Raw genomic sequence first — 24,987 nt, forward strand, 5'->3', positions numbered from 1 at the left:
CCCCCGAGGGTCCCTTTTAACTCCACCTGGAGAGTAAGCACTTGCATCACAACCCAGTCCGTCCCCACCTTGCTGTTTTCATTGCTGGGAGTAATTTCAAAGCGGAAGTCTCAGCCCAAAGAGTGGCCTTTGCAATAGCTACAACCCCTTTTTCTCCTTCCATGTTTGTCCTTCTGGCCCTCTCTTAGATCCTGTACCAGCTTTCTGAGAATCTGCGGAGACTATAATCAGCAACTTCCGAAGTGTTAACCATGGTGTGGTTTAGTAATGTATGATATGCTCTATATAAATCTACGCATACATATCATCTACATTTTATTTTAAAAATGAAAAATAGTTGATGCAATGAAAGAGATTTTTATTTTTATTTTTTTATTTTTTTATTTTTTATTTTTAGATTTTATTTATTTATTTGACAGAGAGAGATCACAAGTAGACAGAGAGGCAGGCAGAGAGAGAGAGACAGAGGGAAGCAGGCTCCCTGCTGAGCAGAGAGCCCGATGCGGGACTCGATCCCAGGACCCTGAGATCATGACCTGAGCCGAAGGCAGCGGCTTAACCCACTGAGCCACCCAGGCGCCCCTGAAAGAGATTTTTAAAAAAATACTTAATTTAGAGAGAGAGAGAGCACACCTGTGAATGAGTGGTTGGGGGAGAGGGAGAGAGAGAGAGAAACCCAAGTAGACTCCTTGCTGACCATGAGCCTAACATGAAGCTCCATCTCAGGATCCTGAGTTCACTACCTGAGCCCAAACCAAGAGTCAGATGCTTAACCAACTGTGCCACCCAGGTGCCCCAGTAATGAAGGAGATTTTAACAAGCAGTAATGTGCAGGGGATTACTTTTGACTCTATTCTATTAGATAAATAGGTTAATAACAACCTTCAAAGATTATATAGTACCTTACACTTTGCAAATTGCCTCTCCAGCCTTAGCTGCTTAAATGCTCCCAAGAATCCTGGTGGAGCTGGGAGTCAGAGAAAGTGTCATCATCCCCACTTGACACACAAGGGATCTGAAGGCCAGGCAAGGTGTGCCCTGGTTTAGGGTCCCCAAGTGATTGGTGAGAGAACCAACCAGAAGAGCTATGGGTCAGGGCCCTTCCTTGCCTAGCACTGCATGCACAATGCGCTTACTTCACAGATGGATAAACCAAGGCTAAGGGTTTTGCAGGGAAAGAGAAGATGAGGTTGGCCAGGCATTGGTTAATGAGGCAGAGGTATTCATTTTGGTACCAAGGGTACTTTGAGCAAGTTAAAGGGGGAGCTCAGACATGCTGCCAGACACTAGAGCCAGTGTGCTGTCACTTTGAAGTATGGGGAATGACTGACTGAGTGAATTATTCTGTCCCAGGGTGGAGGGGGAGTCCCAGGACCATTTGTATTGGGTCTTGTAGTATATGTGAGAGTTTGCAGTGGGAGAAGGTAGTAATGGGAGGAGGAAAACCGACACTTAATAGAAAACCTACCAAGGGTCATATATCTGTACATCTGTCACTGGATTTTTCCTAATAACCTAGTGAGGTGCTAGTGGTAATAATTAAGTGATGACATCAATTATTATTATCATATGCTGGGTTTGATGCTAAGTGCAACCAATGAATTACCTCATTCAGTTCTTAAGGCACCCTTGGGAGGCGGGTGTTATCAACACTATTTCATAGATAAGGAAAGAAACGGCTTAACTAACTTCTCAAGTCACCCTGCTTCCAACATGGGTAAGCAGATCCTGTCTCAGGTGACCCATCGATGTAGTCTTTCCCCTTCAGAATTATTCTGTTTCAGGGCTGGCAGCAGCCAAAGGTAGCTTCTAAGTCCGTGGGTTTCAACTGGTTCTCCCTGGTCTAAGAACTCACATTTACCACCTGCTTTGTGGTGGTTCTGATGCAAAGCCCCAGGATAAACTCTTTGCCTTTGCTTAGTTGGCTGCTCTTATTCCCACCTGGCCTTCCTGCCCCAGTGAGCTCATCATTGGCCACTAAAACCTTCATTCAGCCTTGACCTCTGCCTAACTGCTTCCATTTCCACTGTGCCTTCTCTCGGTCCTGCCTTAGCCAGTTAGCCCCAGAACAATCTATGTCCTGTTTTGACTTCACAGCTTTACACTCAGGCTTTCCTCTCCACGCAGGAACCTCCCATCTTTGCCCTTTCCACCTGGCAAACTCTTATGTATACTTCATGGCCCAATGCAAATGTTCCTGGGACTTTCCCTTTATCCTGAGGCAGAATTAGCCCCTCCCTCCCTCCTCTAGGTTCCCATTCCTCACCCAGCATAACAGAGTAGTTGTCTGTTACTCCTGCTTAGCATCTCTCCCCCTTTCTTCTGATAACATCATTGAGATTTTTCCTCTGGGGAATCATCCCTGAGCAATGGAGGGTATGTGACTGGCTCTGCATCATCTTGGTCACAGATTTTTAATTGAATACAGCATGATTCCAGGACTTATAGTGGACTGCAGTGGGGAGGTTGTCTTTCCCCTGGGTTTATTATCAGCCAGGGTATTTTTGGTCTGTAGAAGGCCTGCCTGAGAGTGAAGCCAACACAGAGAGAGGAAAGCAGAGCCAAGAGATGGGGACACCAAGACCAGATCCTGAGGGCATCCTTTGAGTTCCTGGATCCAGCTATCCCTAAGGCCAACTTCTTCCTATTCCTTTATATTTTTTTGATTAAAATGTTTGATCCTTTAGATTTTCCCTCCTCCCACTTACTATCATTTTTGCCTAAGCCAGTTTGAAGTATTTCTGTCACTTCAACTAGAGGAATCCTGACCAATAGCCGTAATAATTCTTGGTTTGCATTAATTGTACCTAGTAGACTGTGAGCCTTATCAAGGCACTTCTAGTCATCTTTTCAGCCTGTGACTAGAGAGTGCTAAGAACATGGCAGGTGTTCAAAAAACATGAGAAGAGCAAGTGAGTGAATGGGTGAATGAACGAATGAATTTGATTCTGCCAAGGACTGTGAAGGAATACAAAAAAATACAAGAGATTATTCCTGCCTTCAAGGGGCTTATGGAATAAGTGAGGGAACACGCCCCATGAATGTGAGTGGTGATTGATGAACTAAGCCACAGTATAAAAGATGTCTGGAGGTAACTATCTTGAGTAGATCCAAATGAGCAGCTTGGACAGATCTCAGGTGACCCCTGAAGGAGGAGCCTTGTCAACAAGACTTCTGAGAGTGGGTTTTTGCTGTGTGGCAAGAATAGCGGGAGGCATTCCAAGGGAGTGAGGACGGAATTGACAAAGGTGCCAAGGCAAGAATGCCCATGAGCTAGGAAGATCTAGCTCTTGCTTCCCAGATTTCAGGATCCTCCTTGTCCTGTCATTGAAGCTAAATACACGAAAGGGTCCTACATAATGACCATTCACTGTTTTCATTTTTGTGCTTCTCATGAGTCTTTTCAAATAAATAAGTTGGGAGATCAGGAACAAAAAAGCCTTTGTCAGATCAAGTATAAGCATTTTTTGTTTTGGAAAATACAGTCGATGTTGTTGATATCTGAAGGCCCTCGCTGGCCACTGAATCACTCACCCACTCACATGACAGATGAGACAGTAAAGCCTCAGAGAGGTAGAGTGACAAGCCCCAAAACACACAGCTGATTAGCAGCAGAGTCAGGATCTGAACCTCTCCAACTCCTAGTACGATGGATTCAGATTCCTTGGGAGGCAAAAAATAGATAAATGAAGAAACCCATCACTGGCTAAGAGATTTTGTCCACTGCCTGGAGAAGGTTTCTGCAAGTGGAGAGGGGAATGAGAGAAAGGGCTGGACTGGCCTTGAATGCCAGCTGATTGGGTCAAACTTTATCCTCTGCGTCATGGGCCCATTCGTGTCTCAATGGACCACAAGAAAGAGCCTGAGTCATCACATGAACTCTCCTTGGGCTCCTGATCCACTTGGGGCAGCAGTCTGTTAGAAATTGAATTGTGTCCTCCCCAAATTCACAGGTTGAAGTCCTATCCCCCCAAAGATTAAAAAGTGACCTTATTTGGAAAGAGATCATAAAGTTAATATAAGCGTAAGGGTGGGTCCTAATCCAGTATGACTGGTGTCCTTATGAAGCGGGGTCATTTGTACACAGACACACGCAGAGGGTAAACATCATGTGAACTCGAAGGCAGAGGTTGGGTGATATGGCTACAAGCTAAGCAACACCAAAGATTGCCAGCAAATCACCAGCATCTAGAGGAGAGGCATGGAACAGGGTCTCCTCACCACCCCTAGAAGGAACCAACCTGCTGACACCTTGATCTCAGACTTGTGGCCTCCAGAACTGTGAGACACATGTCTGCTGTTTACGTCCCCAGCGTGGTCCTTCGTTATGGCAGTACCAGCCTAGATGCTCACCCTGTTCGTCAAGGCCCCAGCACGTGCTCCCTCTCCAGCCTTGTCTCTACCCCTGTTCACTTCCTGTCTGAGTTGTGGCCACACATACCTTCCCTCAGTTTTCCACAGTGTTCATGCACACACAGCCCTCACACTGCTGGGAATGCTCTCCCTTATCCCTGGGTTATGCCGAAACCTCCCCAGCCTTCTGGTTCTAGCTTATCCTTCTGAATACTTTTCATCTCTGTACCCAACTGTGTGTCCGGGCCTGCCTGGCACTAGAGGAACAGTGGTGAACATAATGGATGGAAGCTTGAGAGGAGGCAAAGACCAGAAAGAGAAAGTAAATGAACAGCACTGATCTCAGGAATGGTAATGCAGTAATAACAATAAAATAGGGTTTTGTGCTAGAGACCAGGGAGCCACTGAGGGTCAGGGAAGGCCTCATGCAGGTGAAACAACTCGACTGAAGTCTCAGTGACAGGAAGGACCCGTATGGTCAACTGATGCCCACTTCCATCTTCCTGGAGTGAGGTAACCCCCATTTCAGACTCTTGAGGTACCATGCATTTCTCCTTCATAGCCCCTACCACTGATGCAATTTTCTATTTATTTACATGATTATTTGATTATCACCTGAGGCCCCCACTGGGCTGTACACTCCACGAAGCGGGGAACGTGACTCATTTTGCTTACCACTGCCTGGCGCAAAAGACTGCACTCAGTTAATATTTGTGGAATTACTGAATCACGCTCCGAGCAAGGGCGATGAATTCCAAATCCTGATTGGGGCAGCTTAGGTAGCAAGGAGTTACCCATACCTTTTGGGCCCTGGAACTAATTGAGGGAGTTCTTTTCAGGGGCAGCTTTGCTGGCAGCCTTCTGAGCAAGACCCAAGGACGTGCTGGAGGAGAGCAGGAAGCCAGAGGCAGGGATTTGGCATCTTGGGGATGGTGTCAGCTGCACGAGCTTGCCTCTCTCCCAGAGGAACCACAGTCCCAGGGCAGGGGGTTTGGATCCATCTGCAGTGTAGGGCTCTGCAAAGCCTGGAAATAGGTTCTGTTTGCTAAGCGGAATTTTCCAGCCCCCAGCCGAGAAGCCAGAGAAGCTGGCTCCTTGCTAATTTCATTTCCCTAGCTCCCCAGCTTGGCAAGGCCTTGCTTCTCTAGCTGCAGTCTCTTCGAGCTTCATACCCAGCTCCCCTAGCCAAAGAAAGAAAGCTGTGACTCACCAGAAATTTTCATTGCTGTTTTCTGGCCAGAAAAAAAAAAAAAAAGGAAAAAAAAGAAAATAGATATACATATATATGTGAAAGTTCTCACATCATGCCCTAGCTCAGCAGCTTCTGCCGGCTGCATAGACAGTGGGATGCAAGATGGGAAAAGCAGAAAGGCTGTTCAAGATGGGCCTTAGAGGAGAGAGCACCTACCGGGTTCACTGCGACATCTTCCAAAAGCGTGGCCACAATAGGCAGAAATGGCTGCTGGCACAGAGAGCTGGGTCTTAGGTCAAAGGGGTCCTGTTCTCAAAAGGGACAAATAACCTTCTAAGAAAGGACGGTGGGTGTCCAGTTCTGCCCTGTGTGGTTTGGGTGCTTCTTTTTGTGGTCCCCGTACAATCCAGATGGCCAGTGGGACGGTGACAGATAAGCTTGCCGAGGGCCCTCAACTCCCTACATCTGTCCCCTCCCCCACTTTGCTTTCTGGGCTCCAGCCACATTGGCCTTTATTTAGTTCCTTAAATGCCCCAAACTCCCCTGCCCTGCTGTGAGCCTGTGCCTATTCTGTTCCCTCTGCCTGGGCCCTTCTCCCCTGAGCCACATCCCCTTTACCTGGCTATCTTCCTCCATACACTTTTCCTTTAGTGCCCAGCCTAAAGAGCTCTACTCAGGGATTACTTAGGGACCCCCAGGCCAGGTCCCCTTGTTATGGGCTCTCGTGGCACCATGCGATGTCCTCTCTAGCACTTTCGCAGGTGTAACTTGACACGCGTTTGCGGCGCTCCTTGAGGGGTGTCTGTCTCCCCCACTAAACTGTAAACTCTATGGAAGCAGGAACTGTGTCTGTTGTGCTCAAAATTGTGTCCCTAAGGTCTAGTCCATATGAAATATTCAATAAAAATGTACTGAATGGATGAACGGCTGAAGGAGTCACCATGTAGCTGTTTTTAGATGTTTAATCCCAAGGCTCATGGTACAGTTTAAGTAGCCAGGCCACAGGGGACAAGTGACCTGCATAAAGTCACACAGGCAGTGTGGTGGACACCTACCCTCAAGTCCAGGCTTCTTTCTGTTTTGTCATGCTGGGTACCATCTGTGGCTCTTGCCTCTTCTTCTTCTCCTTCTTCTTCTTCTTCTTCTTCTTCTTCTTTTTTTAAAAAGATTTTATTTATTTATTTGATAGAGAGATAGAGCACGAGTAGGCAGAGCAGCAGGCAGAGGGAGAGAGAGAAGCAGGCTCTCCACTGAGCAGAGAGCTGGATGCGGGGCTCCATCCCAGGACCTTGGGATCATGGCCTGAGCCGAAAGCAGCTGTTTAACTGACTGGGCCACCAGGCGCCCCTTGCCTCTTCTTTCTGATATGCTGAGAGCCTGGTATCATTGTGGCCAAGAGCACAAGTGGCAGCTTTCCATGGAGTGGTCAGTTCTGCCCCTGACCCTGGCTATAGACAGCCCTGTTCACCCCAGCCTTTTAGTCTACAAATGAGCTGCCCCATACCAAGGGAGCCAGGGCTGGACGAAGGTGAGGGGAGTAGTACAAGCAGTCTCCCATGCTGGGATAGACCAAGAGGATGGGCCCGCTGGTTGAATGGCAGGCCCGGGCAGCACCTCTGCAGAGAAGGATGAGCTAGCCCATTGTCCCCATCCTAGACAACAAGGGAGGGGAGGGGCCCAGCCCGGCCCCATCTCTCCAGCTGCAGCCTGGCCAGACCTCCCAAGGATTTGCCTCTTCTGCCACATGGTCCTGCACATTTGTGAAGAGTTCCATGTCATTCTGTGGTTTCAAATACCATCCGAGTGCTTGCTGCTAGTTTCCCCATTTGTTTCTCTAGCCCAGATATCACCATCTGGTGTTCCTGAAGCCCTTTAGACTTGTCACGTTCAAACAGAGCTCCTCTCCTTCCCTCCCTACCTCACCACTGCCCTGCTTCCCCTCAGCTTCGCAGATGCCACCCTGTTCTTCCAGGTGCCCAACCCAGGAAACTTGGGATTCATCATGGAACCACACTGATCCCAAACCCCATCCTCTCAATCTCCAGGGCCAGTCTGTTCACTACATAGATATTTCTCAAATCCCTCAACTTCTCTTTTGGCCCCTTTAAGCCTGTTCTGCACAGAGCAGTCTGCAAATGTAGTTTTCCCTGTCACTCCTCTGATCTAGACTCTTTGATGGTTCCCCACTGACTTAAGAACAGAGCTCAAACTCTCTAATGGGACTTTTAAAGGCCCTTGGCTATGTGGCTTCTTCCTAATTCTCCAACCTTATTTGTCACTCCCACCTCCAGCCCAGAATACCCTGCTCGAACCCCCGCCTTGACTACGTTCTGTTCACCCACGTACTCTCTCTGGCATCCCTCTGGGCCTTTGTTCACCGTATTTCTCCATCTAGAAAGCTCTGCCCTTTCAAACTCCTTTGCAGCCTTTATTTCTCAGTCTAGAAAGTGCTTCCTCTGGGAAGCCATCCACCACCTTGCCACCAAATGCGGGCAAGGGGGCCCTGCTCTGCTCCACAGCTGCTTCTCATCACTCCGTTCAGGAGGCTGTATCATCATCTTCTGTGTGTCCCCCTCACTTCAGTGAGTGGAAGACATGTGGGAGCAGGGTCTTGCCTGCTGTGTTCCCTGCTGCATGCACACACGTGCACACACACACAGTGAGTGAGTGAAGCCTGAGAGGACTGAGGCCCTCATCTTTCCAGCAGCTGCTCACTCTAGCTTGATGAGTCCTTGGTTGCTTTCTGGTAGCTTTGTCCCCCATTTCTGTCTTTCTCTTACTGACTCTCTCTGACCAGGTGACCTAATTTAATGGTCCCCAAGCCATCCCAGCACTTCTGTACCCTTTCAAGATCACTCGTCTTCTTTCTCCTCTGCCTGAAATTCACCTTCTGGCTGTGACTCCCATAAATTTTGTACATTTAATTCCCCAGTGCTCCTTCCCTGATTTAATTCCCCAATGCTGTTCAATTCTTGCATTCCAGACTGAGCTAAGCCCCTGAAGTAATTTAAGTAACAGCTCAATTATCTCATCTCTCCTTTAATCTTTCCATTTCTATCAGCACCTAGGAAGCAGTGAAAAATGGGATGTGCAAAGTGTTTTCTGCCCAAACCTTCTTCTCCCTTGCAGTTCTTATCTCAGTCTGTGTCATCAGCTTCCACCCCGTTGCTTGAGATCCAAAGCTTGGAATCACTATCCGTTCCTCCCTCCTCTTCCTTTCTTTCTATTTCCAGGAGGTCTCCAAGATTATCTGCTCTTCTCTTGAGGTATCTCTCAAGTCCAGCCTTCTCTGGCCATACTGCCACCCACCCAGAATCTCAACATCTCTCTTCTCCTGGACTAAACAATTCCTTTCTGGTCCTCCCTCTAGCTCCATGCCTATGCCTACACCCATCCATCCTCCCATCCACTCATCAGTCCACTCATCTATCCACCCATCTACTCATTCACCTAACCACCCACCCATCTATCCATTTACTCATCCATCCATCCATCCATCCATCCATCCATCCCTCCATCCCTCCATCCATCCACCCACCCACTAATCCCTCCACTCACCCACCTATCCACCCATCCCTCCACTTACTCATCTATTTATCCATCCATCCATCCATCCATCCATCCATCCACTCACCCATCTACCCATCCATCTACCCACTAATCCCTCCACTCACCCATCTATCCACCCATCCCATTCACTTACTCATCTATTTATCCATCCATCCATCCATCCATCCATCCATCCTGCAGTCTGCACTCAGTGATCTAAACACACATTGATTAGATCATACCTTTGCTTTAGTAACTTCCATGACTCCTCACTGCCTATAGCAGGCATTCTTAGCCCTGGTTGCACATTAGAATCTTATAGAAAATGTTTTAAAAAATGCTAATACTAAGGCTCTACACCTAGAGATTTTGATTTAATTGTTCTTGGATTGGACCTGGGTCTTGATGTTTTCTTAGCTCCTCAGGTGATCCTAGTATGCAATCTAGTGCAGAGCCATGTGGCTTAGAGACTAAGTTCCAAGCTCATTAGCCTGGCATTCATTGCTCCCTATAATTAAGCCCTTAATCTGTCTCTCCAGCTTCATGTCTTTCTAGTCTTCCCCTAACATATTTGAAGGTCTAGCTCTAATGAGCTATCGTCTGTCTTTTATGCCTGCTGCCCTCTGTCTACAATTCTATCTCTCTCCGCCCCTCTGTTTGGAAAACTCCTACCCGTTCTTCAAGACCCAGCACAAATATGTACTTTTCTCATGGGTCTCTCTTCCATAGTATCCACTATAAGTCAGGCATGTTGCTGGGTGCTGGATGTGTGCCCGGAACAGAACAGTCCCTCCTGTGAAAGAACTTACAGGAGGATGAAGGGTGGGGATGGAAACTCCTTAAGGAAAATGTTCTCTGAATGTGTTAGAACACCCAGAGGGCTGGTTAGAGAGAACATGGGTGCTGGGCCTAGCCCTAGGATTTCTTATTAAATGGCCTGCAGTGGCCCTAAGAACTCGCATTTCCAGCAGGTTCTCAACTGATGCCAATGTTACTGGTCTGGGTACACAGTTTGAGGACCCACGCCTTAGCGTGTGGTCACAGGCATGCTGAGGAGGTGTCTTTGAAGGTGAGACTGAAAGGAAGAGAAGGAGGCAATCAGGAGAAGGGCTGGGGCTCATGAATTCCAGATGGAGGGAATAGCATGTGTGAGGGCCCCAGGCGGGAGGGAACCTGGCACGAAGGAAAGGGGCCTGTGTGCCTGGGATGTGGAGAGCACAGGAGGAGAGCGGTGCTTCTCCAACTTCTCAAGCAGAACTGACGTTCTGCATGTGTCTATTATAGCACTTTATCACCTCCCACTGTAATCCTTTCTTCTGCCTCAGCCACTTGGGAAGGAGCCCCTCCGAGGCACATCTGTGTCACTGTCACCCACAGCCTCCTGAGAGCTTTCAGAGGAAATGCTGGGGGATTTGGGCAGGGTGGTTATATTTTAGCGTTCTAGCTTCTCTAGGCTATAAGCAAGGAGCGGTTCGTTCATTGTTTCTATGGCACAGCCTGTCCCTTCCCTTTTCTTTAGGCATTTTCCACCATAACCATCCTCTAAACCAAATTCCCTTCTCCCCAGTTCCTGCTACCTACATAGAATTTTAGTTCATTTGGTGACAGCAAGAAAATTTCTGTAAGTTAGGAGGCCCCTCCTCACCTGTCCTACCCAAGCTCCGGAGTTGGGGTGGGATGTGGGGCATGGAGGTGCTACAGGTGCCCAGAGGCTGTCAGGGCTGTACCCCTAGCACATCCCTTCAGCTGTGGGAGGAAGATGTGGACATAGTGAGAGTCAGCAGAATTCCCTCCCTCAGAAACGCTGCTAGTGGGTGGCTGAGCGTATCCGTGATCAGCCCTTGGAGGTGGCCCACCTTGAGGGCATGAGGGGAGCAATGCAGGTTGGGGGGGTACTTTGGAGACTACCACCCTCAGGAGGCCCTCTCCTCCACATCCTGCCTATCAACCATCTCCTTCCCACCCCGGGAAGCAGAGTGAGGGAGGAATCAGGTTTAGGGGGCAAGAACCACCACGTGTGGGAATGTGAGAGTATGGGTTTGATTTTGGTTTCTAATTACCCTTCCCTCTTTCTTCCTGGAGAATAGGATGTATATACCCTCTACTGTGGATGGCAGAGGAGCTTTGGGAAAGCATAGACAAGAGAGGGATAACACCCCAGCTAATTTTTCAAAAACATCCCTTTTCTCAAGCCTTGGGAAAGTATGGTAGGTAGATCTCTGGTTCTCAGACTTTAGCATGAATCAGAATCCCTAAGAGGGTGTGTTAGAACCCAGACTGCCACCTCTAGAGTTTGTGATTAGCAGGTCTGGAGTGGGGTTTGAGAATCTGCATTTCTAACAAGATTCCCGGTGATGTAGCAGCTGGTCTGAGGACCACACTCTGAGAACCCCTGTTTTAGCACAACACCCATCTTACTGGATGCTAAGAATCTCTCAATTGTTACAGGGGAAACGTTATTTGTCTTATATGTACTTTACCCGAGCATCCCATTTGGGAAGATGAGTTAACATCCTCCTAAATATAGAACCTGAAACCCTCTGAGCCCCCAGTTCCATGGAGAGACAAAGACATGTGTTTCCAAGAGGCCATGACACAAAAGCTGGCCCTGGGAGAGGACAGAAGGGTTCAGGGAGGCAGGGAAGGAAAAACTTTTTGTTTTTCCACTGCATAATTTTAGAACTAATACAAGTATTTCAATCACAATTGGTTGAGTATTTCTTAGCCTCAGGGAAGGCAGCTTCTGCCCAGAAGGGAGTGATGCACATAGCAAATGCCACATGCGGTGGGAGAGGAGAATGGGATAGGCCTTAGAGCCCAAAGTACTGGATTTGGCCCCAGCACTGCTCTGGGACCTTTGAGGGGGATTGCTTTACCAGCCGTGAATGTGTTCTAATGAAACTGAGCTCGAAACGGTCATGAGGGTCAAAGGAGCTATGGTGGATGACAATGCAGAACACTGTGTGGGTGACAGTTCCAGTGAAGCCAACCTGAGCTGCCTTGGTTTCCACAGGAAGGACCAGTACCTCCTCTCGCCTGTGAACTGTTGGTATCTGGTCCTGCATCAGACCAGGCGGGAGAGTCGAGATCATGCCACCCTCAATGACATCTTCATGAACAACGTCATCGTCCGCCTCTCACAGATCAGCGAGGATGTCATCAGACTCTTCAAAAAGGTGGGCAAGCGGGCCACTCCACCTGCTCAGATATCTCTGCCCCATGACAAAATTGCCAGCCAGATATGGTTTGGGGGCATAGGACCAGGAGGGCATGTGTGTTGTAGGGTTCAAGGGCCAAGGGCTAGATGTGGTATCCCAGACTAGTCTGAATCTGAATCTGAGTCTGAGTCTGAATCCTAGATATGGCTGGTGGCCTCAGCTTCAGCCACCACCTGTACAAAAATAAAAATTTCTGCATGGTTGGCAAGTACCACATGTTCATTGTAGGAAATTTGGAAAGATGGACATTAGCACACACAAAAATTAAAATCACCAGGAATGTTATCACTGCAATCATCACTTTGGTGCCATAGGGATTTTTTTTTCTTTTTTTTTTTTTAATTTTTTAAAAAATTTTTTATAAACATATAATATATTTTTATCCCCAGAGGTACAGGTCTGTGAATCGTCAGGTTTACACACTTCACAGCACTCACCATAGCACATACCCTCCCCAGTGTCCATAACCCCGCCCCCCTTCTCCCAACCCCCCTCCCCCCAGCAACCCTCAGTTTGTTTTGTGAGATTAAGAGTCACTTATGGTTTGTCTCCCTTCCAATCCCATCTTGTTTCATTTATTCTTCTCCTACCCCCTTAACCCCCCATGTTGCATCTCTACTTCCTCATATCAGGGAGATCATATGATAGTTGTCTTTCTCTGATTGACTTATTTTGCTAAGCATGATACCCTGTAGTTCCATCCACGTTGTCGCAAATGGCAAGATTTCATTTCTTTTGATGGCTGCATAGTATTCCATTGTGTATATATACCACATCTTCTTTATCCATTCATCTGTTGATGGACATCCAGGTTCTTTCCATAGTTTGGCTATTGTGGACATTGCTGCTATAAACATTCAGGTGCATGTGCCCCTTCGGATCACTACGTTTGTATCTTTAGGGTAAATACCCAGTAGTGCAATTGCTGGGTCATAGGGTAGTTCTATTTTCAACATTTTGAGGAATCTCCATGTTGTTTTCCAGAGTGGTTGCACCAGCTTGCCATAGGGATTTCTTTATACAAACATAGGCAAATACATTTTCTGTTAAGTTCTCATATGTATTTGTTTTCCAGAATACATTTCCCGAATGAGATGAAACTGCAAATATGATTTTACTTTTTGTTTATGTCATATGATAAATTATTTAACACTGTATCACAAAATTTTTGCATGCCAGTAAATTTATTTCTATGCCATTTTTTAATGATTCTGTAGTATTTCCTGATAACAGCTTACTGTAATTTGTTTAATCAATCTTTTATTGTTGATCAGTCAGCTTATTTCCATTATTTTACTCTTCTAAATAACACTGTGGTGAGCTGCTTTGTATGTTTGCTTTTGTCACATTCACTGCCATTATCTTATGGTTAGTTTCTGCAACAGGACTTTTTGGGTCAAAAGTTTGCTCATTTTTAAGGTTTTTAACAAAGTGCATGGTTGCTTTCAGGAGGTTTTACTCATATAAATACTCAGAAGGCCAGTGCGCAGGGAGCAGTCACTTGTATGTGCCCTGAGATGTCTGTGTCCCAAGCTCCTTGCACAGTGCCTGGCAAACAGTAGACGCTGTGGAAATGTTTGTAGAACCAAACCCACCTCTGCGGACTTCAGTTTCCTCCTCTGCAAAATGGGCTCGTCCTTTAGCCTCTGTGAGCCTCCTCTTCTGTGTCGGTCAGAAGGAGTTAAGATCAGCTATTTCCCAGGGACAGTGTGAGGGTTGAAGGAAACCGCACTGGTGTGAAGGAGGGGGAGGTGTTATTGAGGGAGTGGCTCAGGGTGTGGTCTCTGGATCGAGAGAGTTCTTAAATTTCTGGATTCATGATCCTGGTTCCATCTTTTATTAGCTGGGTGTCTGGGCATTGTTACTTTAACTCTGTGTCTCAGTTTCTTCATTTGTGAGTTGGGGATAAAAAGACCCACAGGGCAGTGGGGAGGATTAAGAAGGTGTTAACCCCAAAAAGTAAGGCATGGAGAATGAGTGTTCAGGCAAGCTGGCTACCATTGTACCAACCAGTCCGTAAGACTGCTACTACTAAAATTATCGAGGTCGTCTGTTCTTGCCAGGCGCCAATTTTAGGGATTGCTAGAAGCACGGGGAAGAGGACGAGTTGATTTGAAATGTAATAATCTGTCTGTGGTCTATATTTGGATTGTCCACTTGGAGGATGACTTCTACAGTGGAACTATAATCACAGGCTGGTTCCCTCCCATTGCACAGTTTGCGCTGGTCCCCTCCCGGGGCCGTGTTTATGAAACGTCGTCCAAGTTGAATATTTGTGTAAGCAAACATAATTAGAAAGGTAAATACAGGGCAATAAAAAAAACCATGGTGGTTTGCAAAGCCAGGCTGAGGTGATTCTGGTCACTCACTCTGGTCCTGAGCTCCCGCCTGCGGCTGCTGTCACATCTTTTTCCCAGGTGGAGTGACTCGCAGAGAAAGGGTCATCAGGGCTGTTAGGAAATGAAGGGTCTTTTTCCTGACTGAGCCCTGGGACAAGTGAGATAAATCTTTTCAGTTCTCATTTAGGCTGACAGCAGCATCATTGGTGATGGAGGTTAACAGGGTAGAAAATAATGAAAAAAGGTCGACAGCTGAGCTTCTGGCTGCCTCGTTACCAGGCCACAGCTGGGAGGGGAACAAAGGAAGCGACCTGGCCCCTGTGGGCTGGGAGAGAGCTGGGGATGGGCCTGGCTGGCTGACTTAACATAGTGCCGTCCCTTTGTGTCACCTCATTGATAGATAATCTCGGCACTGAGGCTTCCCTCCTTCTGTACTAATAGATCCCACAGACCTTGGTACAACGAGGGGGCCAGCCCCTGGTCAGACTGTGGGGGGCGGGGATCGTCAGTCACCCCATTCTATAGATGAGGAGGTCTAGCTCACAAACCTGCAAGAGAACCCAGACTTGTCCACTTTTGGCCTGTGGTCACCACCAGCAGGAGGCAGTATGGCTGGGTTTTGGGAGTTTGTTCCAGAACTGCCCCTCACTGACTCGTGAACCTGGGCAAGTCTCTGAGCCCTCTGAGCCTCCACGTTTACATCTGGGAGATGGAGGCGGTGACAGTGCCCACTTCAGGGGGCTGCTTGGAAGAGCCGAGGTAGGCCAAGTGTCCAGCACAGGTCTGGCATCCAGCAGGTACTCATTCAATGGCGGCTCAATCTTGATCTTAAAGAATTGGACCACCTCCCCATTCCTGAGCTGGGTCCTAGCACTCAGGTGGGTGTTCCTACCAACTCATGCTCTGCAGGAGGTGGGAGTAGCTTCAAGGCCTAGTGTCCTTCCTGGGCTTGGGACTGGGGCAGTGACTCTGCCTGCCGGCTTCTCCCAGACTCAGGATGCTCTTTGACTTCTTAACTTACCTCCGCACGATGCTCCAGTCCCCCTTTCACAGTGCAGTCTTCTCTGATGACTAGAGGCAGCACTTCAAATTCTGTAAGCCATCCCAGCATTCCTGTGGGTGGGTGGGTGGACAAATGCTTGCGGGTGGCTCTTGCTTTAAGTGTCAGATAAAGATCTGTCATAGCAAAAGGAAGTGGCTGAGACCTTAGAGACCATCCTAGTGGCCAGGGCTCTTATGGTGGCCAACAACAGAAACCTGGCTCAGCTGGCTTGAAGGAAGAAAGGCACTTAACCTCCAGAGCCAAGTCTGACCTCAGGCGTTGGGGCTTCAGGGGCACAAAAGAACTTCATTTCTTTGCAACTGTGCTCTGATTTTCTCTGTTTTCTAATATTTTTTTGGCGTGGGGTGAAGGGCTCTCTTGTAGTCTCTCTCCATGTGGTCATGGAGACAACCATGTCCTCTCTCCATGTGGAGAGAGACAACCCGCATGGTCTCTGCAGCTCCGGGCGCACATTCCCACCTGCTTCAAGTCCTATAGAAATTGAGAGAGCTTGTCTCCCAGAATGGACCTTCTGGGCTCTGACTGCCCAGCATGGGTCACGCTTGCTCTCCTGGAGCTGTCCCGGTGGCCAGCAAGATGCTGTGCTCTGACTGACGGGGCCTGGAAACATCCCCACCCCGAAGCTGGGTGTACATTCAACTCTAGCCAACCCATGGAGTCTTCTTACAAGAAGGGAAAGGGATTCCTGCGTGGCTCAATTAAGCATCTGATTCTTGATTTTCCGCTCAGGTCATGATCTCAGTGTCATGAGTTCGAGCCCTGCATTGGGCTCTGCTTAAGATTCTCTCTTCCTCTGCCCCACCCACCCCACCCCTGCTTGCTTTTGCTTTCACTCTGTCTCCCTCTCTTAAAAAAATAAAAGAAGGGAGAAATAAAACAATAGATGTCCGCTAGGTCTCTGTTCTAGTCCCTTTATCATCCTCTGCAGTTTTCCCTCTGCTAGATGTCCCTCATAAAGGACATTCATTATCTCTCACGATGGCTCGTTCCATTTGGGATCAATCATGATCAATAGAAAATTCTCCCCAGTATCGAAGGGAAATCTCGAGTGTTGACACTCATGGTCCTGGTTACATCCTGAGGGCCACACAGATCAGTCCACATGGAAACTTGTCTATTGCTTGAGGACCGAAATCATGACCACCCCCCAGCCAGGTCTTCCCCACCTCTGGGTAGATATTCCAGGTCCCTTCAGTTTTCCCCTGTGATTTGGCTTTGTGTTTTCCCCTCAACCTAGGTCATACCCTGCGCTTTCCTAACCTGTACAAGTTAACATTCAGAACCATTCAGAATACTCAAGGAAGGTTTGACCAGCTAAGAGTAGAGCAGGGCTCTCTGACACATTATTTCTAATAATAAAATCTATGCAGGCATTTGCTTTTTTGACCTTAGTCTCATCACATGGTTGGCTCCCTTTGAGCTCCCTGTGTGAATCCCCAGGTATTTTCATGCCAACTGTTTTTTAATCTGTCTTAGAAATTCTGCACTTGTGTTTCTTTATATTTGGTCTTTTAAAACTTCATTTTATTTGATTCTGGTCAAATGGGATCAGTGTTTTTATTTAAGTGATTTTTCAAGCAGCAATAGGGTAACTCTTCTAAGAGGTCCTAATTCCTCCTCTATGGGGAAAGCCTGTTTTATAGCTTCTCCATATTTCCCTCTGTGTTATCTTCTGCTGTGTGTCAATTCTTTAACCCCATGTTTGAGTATTCTTAACCTTCTTAGTGGAGAGGTGGAAAGTGGGTCAGAGGGTTGAGGGTGAGTTCATAGTGAGGATGACCTTTGAGTTGGGCATTGAAGGATGAATAGGAGTCTGCCAAGTGGGGAAAGGAGGTTCAAAGTTCAGTGTTCAGAGAAAGTCAAGGGCAAAGGGGTAGAGTGTATCATGATGGAGGTCCAAGGCAACTCAGAAGGGAGGCTGCAAAATGTCAGGCGTCCACTGATTTTGGTTCTTAAGGACAATCTGTGTGGCCCTCACTATGTTAAGAAAAATTAAACCAATACTTAAAAACTGGGAGATTTCACATAAAAATTAGCACTTTGTGTTTCTCTTCAAAAATTAGAAGCTCTGAGGTGTATCTGGGTGGCTAAGCTGGTTAAACATTTGACTCTTGATTTTGACTCAGGCCATGATCTCAGGATCATGAGATTGAGCCCCACGTTGGGCTCTGTGCTCAGCGGGGAGTCTGTCGAAGATTCTCTCTTTCTTCCTCATTCTTCCTCTGCCCTTTACCCCCTGTGCATGCTCTCTCTAAAATAACAAATAAATTAAAAGAATAAAAATAAAAAAGAAACTTTGCCAATATCAGATCCACATGGGTTGTCCATATTTGGTAGTAGTTGGCTGGAACTGAGTAGCTGGTAGCCCCTTTAGGCAGGGCACACTGTCCCCACCATCCCAGGGTCCCTGCTGTTGTCTGGTGTAGCACACCTGTTTGGCTCCTTTATTTTGCCTCCCTGGCCCTTTCTGCATTGAATTTGTGGCCTCATTTTTAAGCATGATCCACAAATTCGAGCATCAGGAACACCACCTGGTGGTCTGGTTAAACAGGTTGCTAGGCCCCATTGCCACAGGGTCTGATTTGGGAGAGTGGAGAATGGCCCCAGAATCTGCCTTTCTCAGAAGCGCCCCGGTGATGCTGCTGCTGCTGCTTGCTGTCTGGGGACCACACATGGAGAATGACTTACCTTGTTTTACAGGTGAGGAAACTGAGGCCTACCTCTGGTAAGCACAGAGTCTGGCCCCGAACACAGGTTTTCCACGCCAGCTCCTGTACTGAATCCACCAACCCCTGCAGAGCCCCAGTGGGGAGGGTCCATCTGCATCCTGCCTGCTTTCCCTTCCTGCCCCTATGGTGTCTGAGACGGGGCATGGAAGCCCATTCATTCCATTTTCAGTCTCAGCCTCCTTAACAATAGCCATCCATTATTCTATGCTCTGATGCCTGCAGAATTTAATTACTTCCCTGGCCGTGAAGTGAATTTGATTGTTGGGAACTGCGGTGTTCTGGAGGAAGCACTAATGAGGAAAGACTCTTAGCAGAGACGACAAGGCATCTGGGGGGTTGGTGTTTGAAAGCAGCCATTCACTGTGTGGCAATAGGTCTTGGTCTTCAGTGAGGTTTTCGTTCCCGCCTCGAAGATGTCCGTCGCATTTCATAAATAAATCAGGGCTTTTGTGTCCAATAATTGCCTTGCTTTGTAACCAAGATCAAAAGCACCCATGGCCTTGGATTCAAAGCCAAGTTTATTTTTTATTTCTTGGGGTTGCAGGAGAGAGCGAGGGTTTGCATGCTGGCGGGTCCAGCTAGGAGGCCTGCATAGAGAGATAGAGAGAGAGAGCAAAGTGGGCAAACTGCCAAGGGAATGAGAAACCTTCAGCTAATCCCCACTGGCTACCAGGGAGACAAAGTCATGAACACTCACTCTGCTAGTAGAGCCTGCTGAGCTGATCCCCATCAGGCATTCTCGACTCATTCGATAAACATATATCAGTGCTATCATGATGGTAAGTAAACAATAATTATAGAAAGCAAACAGTGAGTGCTTACTGTGTGCTGGGCTCTGGGCTAAGCACTCCATAGATATTCAATTTTGAAAGCCTAAGTGCAAGATGCCGTCACCATCCCATTTTACAGATGAGGGAATGGATACTCATAAAGGTGAGCTGGGATTTGGGTTCAGATGTGGCTGACTGGAGCCCATGCTTGGTGGTAGACAGTTGCTAAAGAAGACAGAGATGAGTCAGACACATTGCCCTCTTGGGGAGATCACACTGTAGAACAGAAGCAAAGACACAGGTGTGTAACTGTGATTCGAATACAGCAGAGAGGGACATGGGTTCAGAGGGAGAACTTCTAGTCTGGGCTGGGGGTTGGGGCTCAGAGAAGGTTGAATGTTGGGGATGCAGAATTTGAAGTGAGTCTTGAAGGATTAGGATTTGTTCCAGTGTGGGTTCCCCCAGGAAGCCAGCATTATAATGCAGAAGTATATTGGGGCGCCTGGGTGGCTCAGTGGGTTAAGCCGCTGCCTTCGGCTCAGGTCATGATCTCAGGGTCCTGGGATCGAGTCCCGCATCGGGCTCTCTGCTCGGCAAGAGGCCTGCTTCCCTCTCTCTCTCTGCTTGCCTCTCTGTCTACTTGTGATCTCTCTGTCAAATAAATAAATAAAATCTTAAAAAAAAAAAAAAAAAAAAAAGAAGTATATTAGTGAGTGCTCTTAGGGGTACCCCGCTGCAGAAGGAAAAGAAGGAAAGCAGGAGGCAGTGAATGGAGAAGTTGTGCTTTGGTGCAGTCACAACTAAAGCCTCGGTTGACTTCTGCGGGGGAGCTCCAAAGTTGGGTGGCCCTTCTGAGTTCTCCTGAGTAGGGGTGAGGAGACTGGGCCTTTATACCTTCTTATTGCTCCCAGAAGGGGGCATGGTCTTGAGCGGATACCTCTTTAGTTAAGGCAGTTCCAAAGAGGGCCAACAGCTGGGGTGTCTGCCAGTAGCACTCCTCACAGCTAGGGAGCCAAATACCGTGCACCTGAAAGGGACCTGGGTGGCGCATCACTGTGTCCACACAGATACGCAGGGATTTGAGAAAAGTCAGACACAGGAATCCAGACCACAGCAAAGGCTGGTGGACAGAAGTGTCTGGGTGCTGCAGCATGAACAGGTAGGTTGGTGTTGCTGTTCGGTGCAGTGCTTAGGGCTGTAGACAGATTCTCTGGCTCAATCCTGGTTCTGCCACTTTCTGGCCTTGTGAGCTCAACCTAAAACTCTCGATCTTCTAAGTTTTGTAAGGATTGAAAAAAGATGATCTAAAACCACTAGCTGGTACACAGTAAACAATCAGTAAATATTAGCTATTATTAGGAAGGTTCTTGGGATTTTGAGAGAAAACATAGGGAGACTTAAGTTTGGAGATGGAGTGAAGGAGTATTTGATTCAGGGCACACGGGTTAAACAAAGGGTCAGAAATAAGAAAATATGCTCGGGAAGCCACTCACTGATTAGTTCTAAATGATGGTGGCCTTGTGTCTTTTATAATCTCATTCCTTTTTCTTGCCTTATATTGGCTAGGACCTCCATCTAGGAATGGGAGAGAAATGGTATTTTTACTTTTTACTTTTTAATTTTTTAAAAAGATTTATTTATTTGAGAAAGAGAGATAGAGAGAGAAAGAGAGCAAGCCCACGAGCAAGTGCAGGGAGGGGCAAAAGGAGAGAGAGAATCCCAAAGCAGACTCCCCAGTGAGTGCTGAGCCTGATGTGGGGCTCAATCCCAGGACCCTAAGATCATGACCCTGGTCTAGATCAAGAGTGGGCCACTTAACAACTGAGCCCACTGGATGCCCCAGTATTTTGACTTTGAAAAGGCATGCTTCTAACTCTTCATCATTTAGGACAAAAACTCTTAGCAAATAGAAATAAATAGGAACATCCTTAGCCTGTTAGGATATTTATCAAAAGCCAACAGCAAATATCATACTTCCCACTGAAGAGAATTCAGTAAAATGGCTTGCTACAGAATTAATAATGTTCCTGTATGTCAGCTATGTCCAATTAGAAAATGTAATTTAAAAAGTGCATACATCGGAAAACAAGAATGATTGAAAATTAATGCCATTACTGCTACAAATTAGCTACATCCTGGAAGTTTTGATGAGTGATGCTTTCATTGTCATGTGGATATAAATATTTCATAATTTCCATGGCAACTTCTTCTTTGACCCATGCATTATTCAGAACTATGTTTATTTTAGTTCCAAAGGTTTTTTTTTTTTAAAGCTTTGCACTTGCTTTTACTTTTTAACTTTATCTCCGTGTTCTAAGAAAATAAGATCTGTAGGTTGTATTTTTGTATTTTTTATTTATTTTATTTATTTTTAATTTTTTTTTAATTTTTTTATTTTTTCAGCATAACAGTATTCATTATTTTTGCACCACACCCAGTGCTCCATGCAATCTGTGCCCTCTACAATACCCACCACCTGGTGCCCCCAACCTCCCACCCCCCACCCCTTCAAAATTCTCAGATCGTTTTTCAGAGTCCATAGTCTCTCATGGTTCACCTCCCCTTCCAATTTCCCTCAACTCCCTTCTCCTCTCCATCTCCCCTTGTCCTCCATGCTATTTGTTATGCTCCACAAATAAGTGAAACCATATGATAATTGACTCTCTCTGCTTGACTTATTTCACTCAGCATAATCTCTTCCAGTCCCGTCCATGTTGCTACAAAACTTGGGTATTCATCCTTTTTTTTTTTTTTTTACAGCTTTATAAACATATATTTTTATCCCCAGGGGTACAGGTCTGCGAATCGCCAGGTTTACACACTTCACAACACTCACCATAGCACATACCCTCCCCAATATCCATAACCCCACCCCCTCTCCCAACCCCCTCCCCCCATCAACCCTCAGTTTGTTTTGTGAGATTAAGAGTCACTTATGGTTTGTCTCCCTCCCAATCCCATCTTGTTTCAATTACTCTTCTCCTACCCCCTCAGCCCCCCATGTTGCATCTCCTCTCCCTCATATCAGGGAGATCATATGATAGTTGTCTTTCCCCGATTGACTTATTTCGCTAAGCATGATACCCTCTAGTTCCATCCACGTCGTCGCAAATGGCAAGATTTCATTTCTTTAGATGGCTGCATAGTATTCCATTGTGTATATATACCACATCTTCTTTATCCATTCGTCTGTTGATGGACATCTAGGTTCTTTCCATAGTTTGGCTATTGTAGACATTGCTGCTATAAACATTCGGGTGCATGTGCCCCTTCGGATCACTACGTTTGTATCTTTAGGGTAAATACCCAGCAGTGCAATTGCAGGGTCATAGGGTAGTTCTATTTTCAACATTTTGAGGAACCTCCATGCTGTTTTCCAGAGTGGTTGCACCAGCTTGCATTCCCACCAACAGTGTAGGAGGGTTCCCCTTTCTCCGCATCCTCGCCAGCATCTGTCATTTCCTGACTTGTTCATTTTAGCCATTCTGACTGGTGTGAGGTGATATCTCATTGTGGTTTTGATTTGTATTTCCCTGATGCCGAGTGATATGGAGCACTTTTTCATGTGTCTGTTGGCCATCTGGATGTCTTCTTTGCAGAAATGTCTGTTCATGTCCTCTGCCCATTTCTTGATTGGATTATTTGTTCTTTGGGTGTTGAGTTTGCTAAGTTCTTTATAGATTTTGGACACTAGCCCTTTATCTGATATGTCATTTGCAAATATCTTCTCCCATTCTGTCAGTTGTCTTTTGGTTTTGTTAACTGTTTCCTTTGCTGTGCAAAAGCTTTTGATCTTGATGAAATCCCAAAAGTTCATTTTTGCCCTTGCTTCCCTTGCCTTTGGTGATGTTCCTAGGAAGATGTTGCTGCGGCTGACGTCGAAGAGGTTGCTGCCTGTGTTCTCCTCGAGGATTTTGATGGATTCCTTTCTCACACTGAGATCCTTCATCCATTTTGAGTCTATTTTCGTGTGTGGTGTAAGGAAATGATCCAATTTCATTTTTCTGCATGTGGCTGTCCAATTTTCCCAACACCATTTATTGAAGAGGCTGTCTTTGTTCCATTGGACATTCTTTCCTGCTTTGTCGAAGATGAGTTGACCATAGAGTTGAGGGTCCATTTCTGGGCTCTCTATTCTGTTCCATTGATCTATGTGTCTGTTTTTGTGCCAGTACCATGCTGTCTTGATGATGACAGCTTTGTAATAGAGCTTGAAGTCCGGAATTGTGATGCCACCAACTTTGGCTTTCTTTTTCAATATTGCTTTGGCTATTCGAGGTCTTTTCTGGTTCCATATAAATTTTAGGATTATTTGTTCCATTTCTTTGAAAAAAATGGATGTTACTTTGATAGGAATTGCATTAAATGTGTAGATTGCTTTAGGTAGCATAGACATTTTCACAATATTTATTCTTCCAATCCAGGAGCATGGAACATTTTTCCATTTCTTTGTGTCTTCCTCAATTTCTTTCATGAGTACTTTATAGTTTTCTGAGTATAGATTCTTAGTCTCTTTGGTTAGGTTTATTCCTAGGTATCTTATAGTTTTGGGTGCAATTGTAAATGGGATGGACTCCTTAATTTCTCTTTCTTCTGTCTTGTTGTTGGTGTAGAGAAATGCAACTGATTTCTGTGCATTGATTTTATATCCTGACACTTTACTGAATTCCTGTACAAGTTCTAGCAGTTTTGGAGTGGAGTCTTTTGGGTTTTCCACATAGAGTATCATATCATCTGCGAAGAGTGATAGTTTGACTTCTTCTTTGCCGATTTGGATGCCTTTAATTTCCTTTGGTTGTCTGACTGCTGAGGCTAGGACTTCTAGTACTATGTTGAATAGCAGTGGTGATAACGGACATCCCTGCCGTGTTCCTGACCTTAGCGGAAAAGCTTTCAGTTTTTCTCCATTGAGAATGATATTTGCGGTGGGTTTTTCATAGATGGCTTTGATAATATTGAGGTATGTGCCGTCTATCCCTACACTTTGAAGAGTTTTGATCAGGAAGGGATGCTGTACTTTGTCAAATGCTTTTTCAGCATCTATGGAGAATATCATATGGTTCTTGTTCTTTCTTTTATTAATGTGTTGTATCACACTGATTGATTTGCGGATGTTGAACCAACCTTGCAGCCCTGGAATAAAGCCCACTTGGTCGTGGTGAATAATCCTTTTAATGTACTGTTGAATCCTATTGGCTAGTATTTTGGCGAGAATTTTTGCATCTGTGTTCATCAAGGATATTGGTCTGTAGTTCTCTTTTTTGTTGGGATCCTTGTCTGGTTTTGGGATCAAGGTGATGCTGGCCTCATAAAATGAGTTTGGAAGTTTTCCTTCTATTTCTATTTTTTGGAACAGTTTCAGAATAGGAATTAGTTCTTCTTTAAATGTTTGGTAGAATTCCCCCGGGAAGCCGTCTGGCCCTGGGCTTTTGTTTGTTTGGAGATTTTTGATGACTGTTTCAATCTCCTTACTGGTTATGGGTCTGTTGAGGCTTTCTATTTCTTCCTGGTTCAGTTGTGGTAGTTTATATGTCTCTAGGAATGCATCCATTTCTTCCAGATTGTCAAATTTGTTGGCGTAGAGTTGCTCATAGTATGTTCTTATAATTGTCTGTATTTCTTTGGTGTTTGTTGTGATCTCTCCTCTTTCATTCATGATTTTATTTATTTGGGTCCTTTCTCTTTTCTTTTTGATAAGTCTGGCCAGGGGTTTATCAATCTTATTAATTCTTTCAAAGAACCAGCTCCTAGTTTCGTTGATTTGTTCTATTGTT

The 24,987-nt window shown here is 46.1% G+C and overlaps 1 protein-coding gene across 7 annotated transcripts in view; it reads left to right on the forward strand.

The window, feature by feature from the left end:
* SRGAP3 (SLIT-ROBO Rho GTPase activating protein 3) overlaps positions 1-24,987 on the forward strand; it is a 264,685-nt gene that overhangs the window by 133,351 nt on the left and 106,347 nt on the right. For all 7 annotated transcript variants that reach the window (XR_007130165.1, XR_007130161.1, XR_007130162.1 and 4 more), the window contains exon 3: positions 12,108-12,270. Coding sequence is in view for 4 of the 7 variants with exons in the window: in XM_047746053.1 (XP_047602009.1) it covers positions 12,108-12,270 (163 nt within the window). In the remaining 3 variants the exon portion in view is untranslated. The remainder of the gene's footprint in view (positions 1-12,107; positions 12,271-24,987) is intronic.

Source organism: Lutra lutra, chromosome 1 (assembly GCF_902655055.1).
Source record: "Lutra lutra chromosome 1, mLutLut1.2, whole genome shotgun sequence".
In the NCBI taxonomy this organism is placed as follows: domain Eukaryota; kingdom Metazoa; phylum Chordata; class Mammalia; order Carnivora; family Mustelidae; genus Lutra; species Lutra lutra.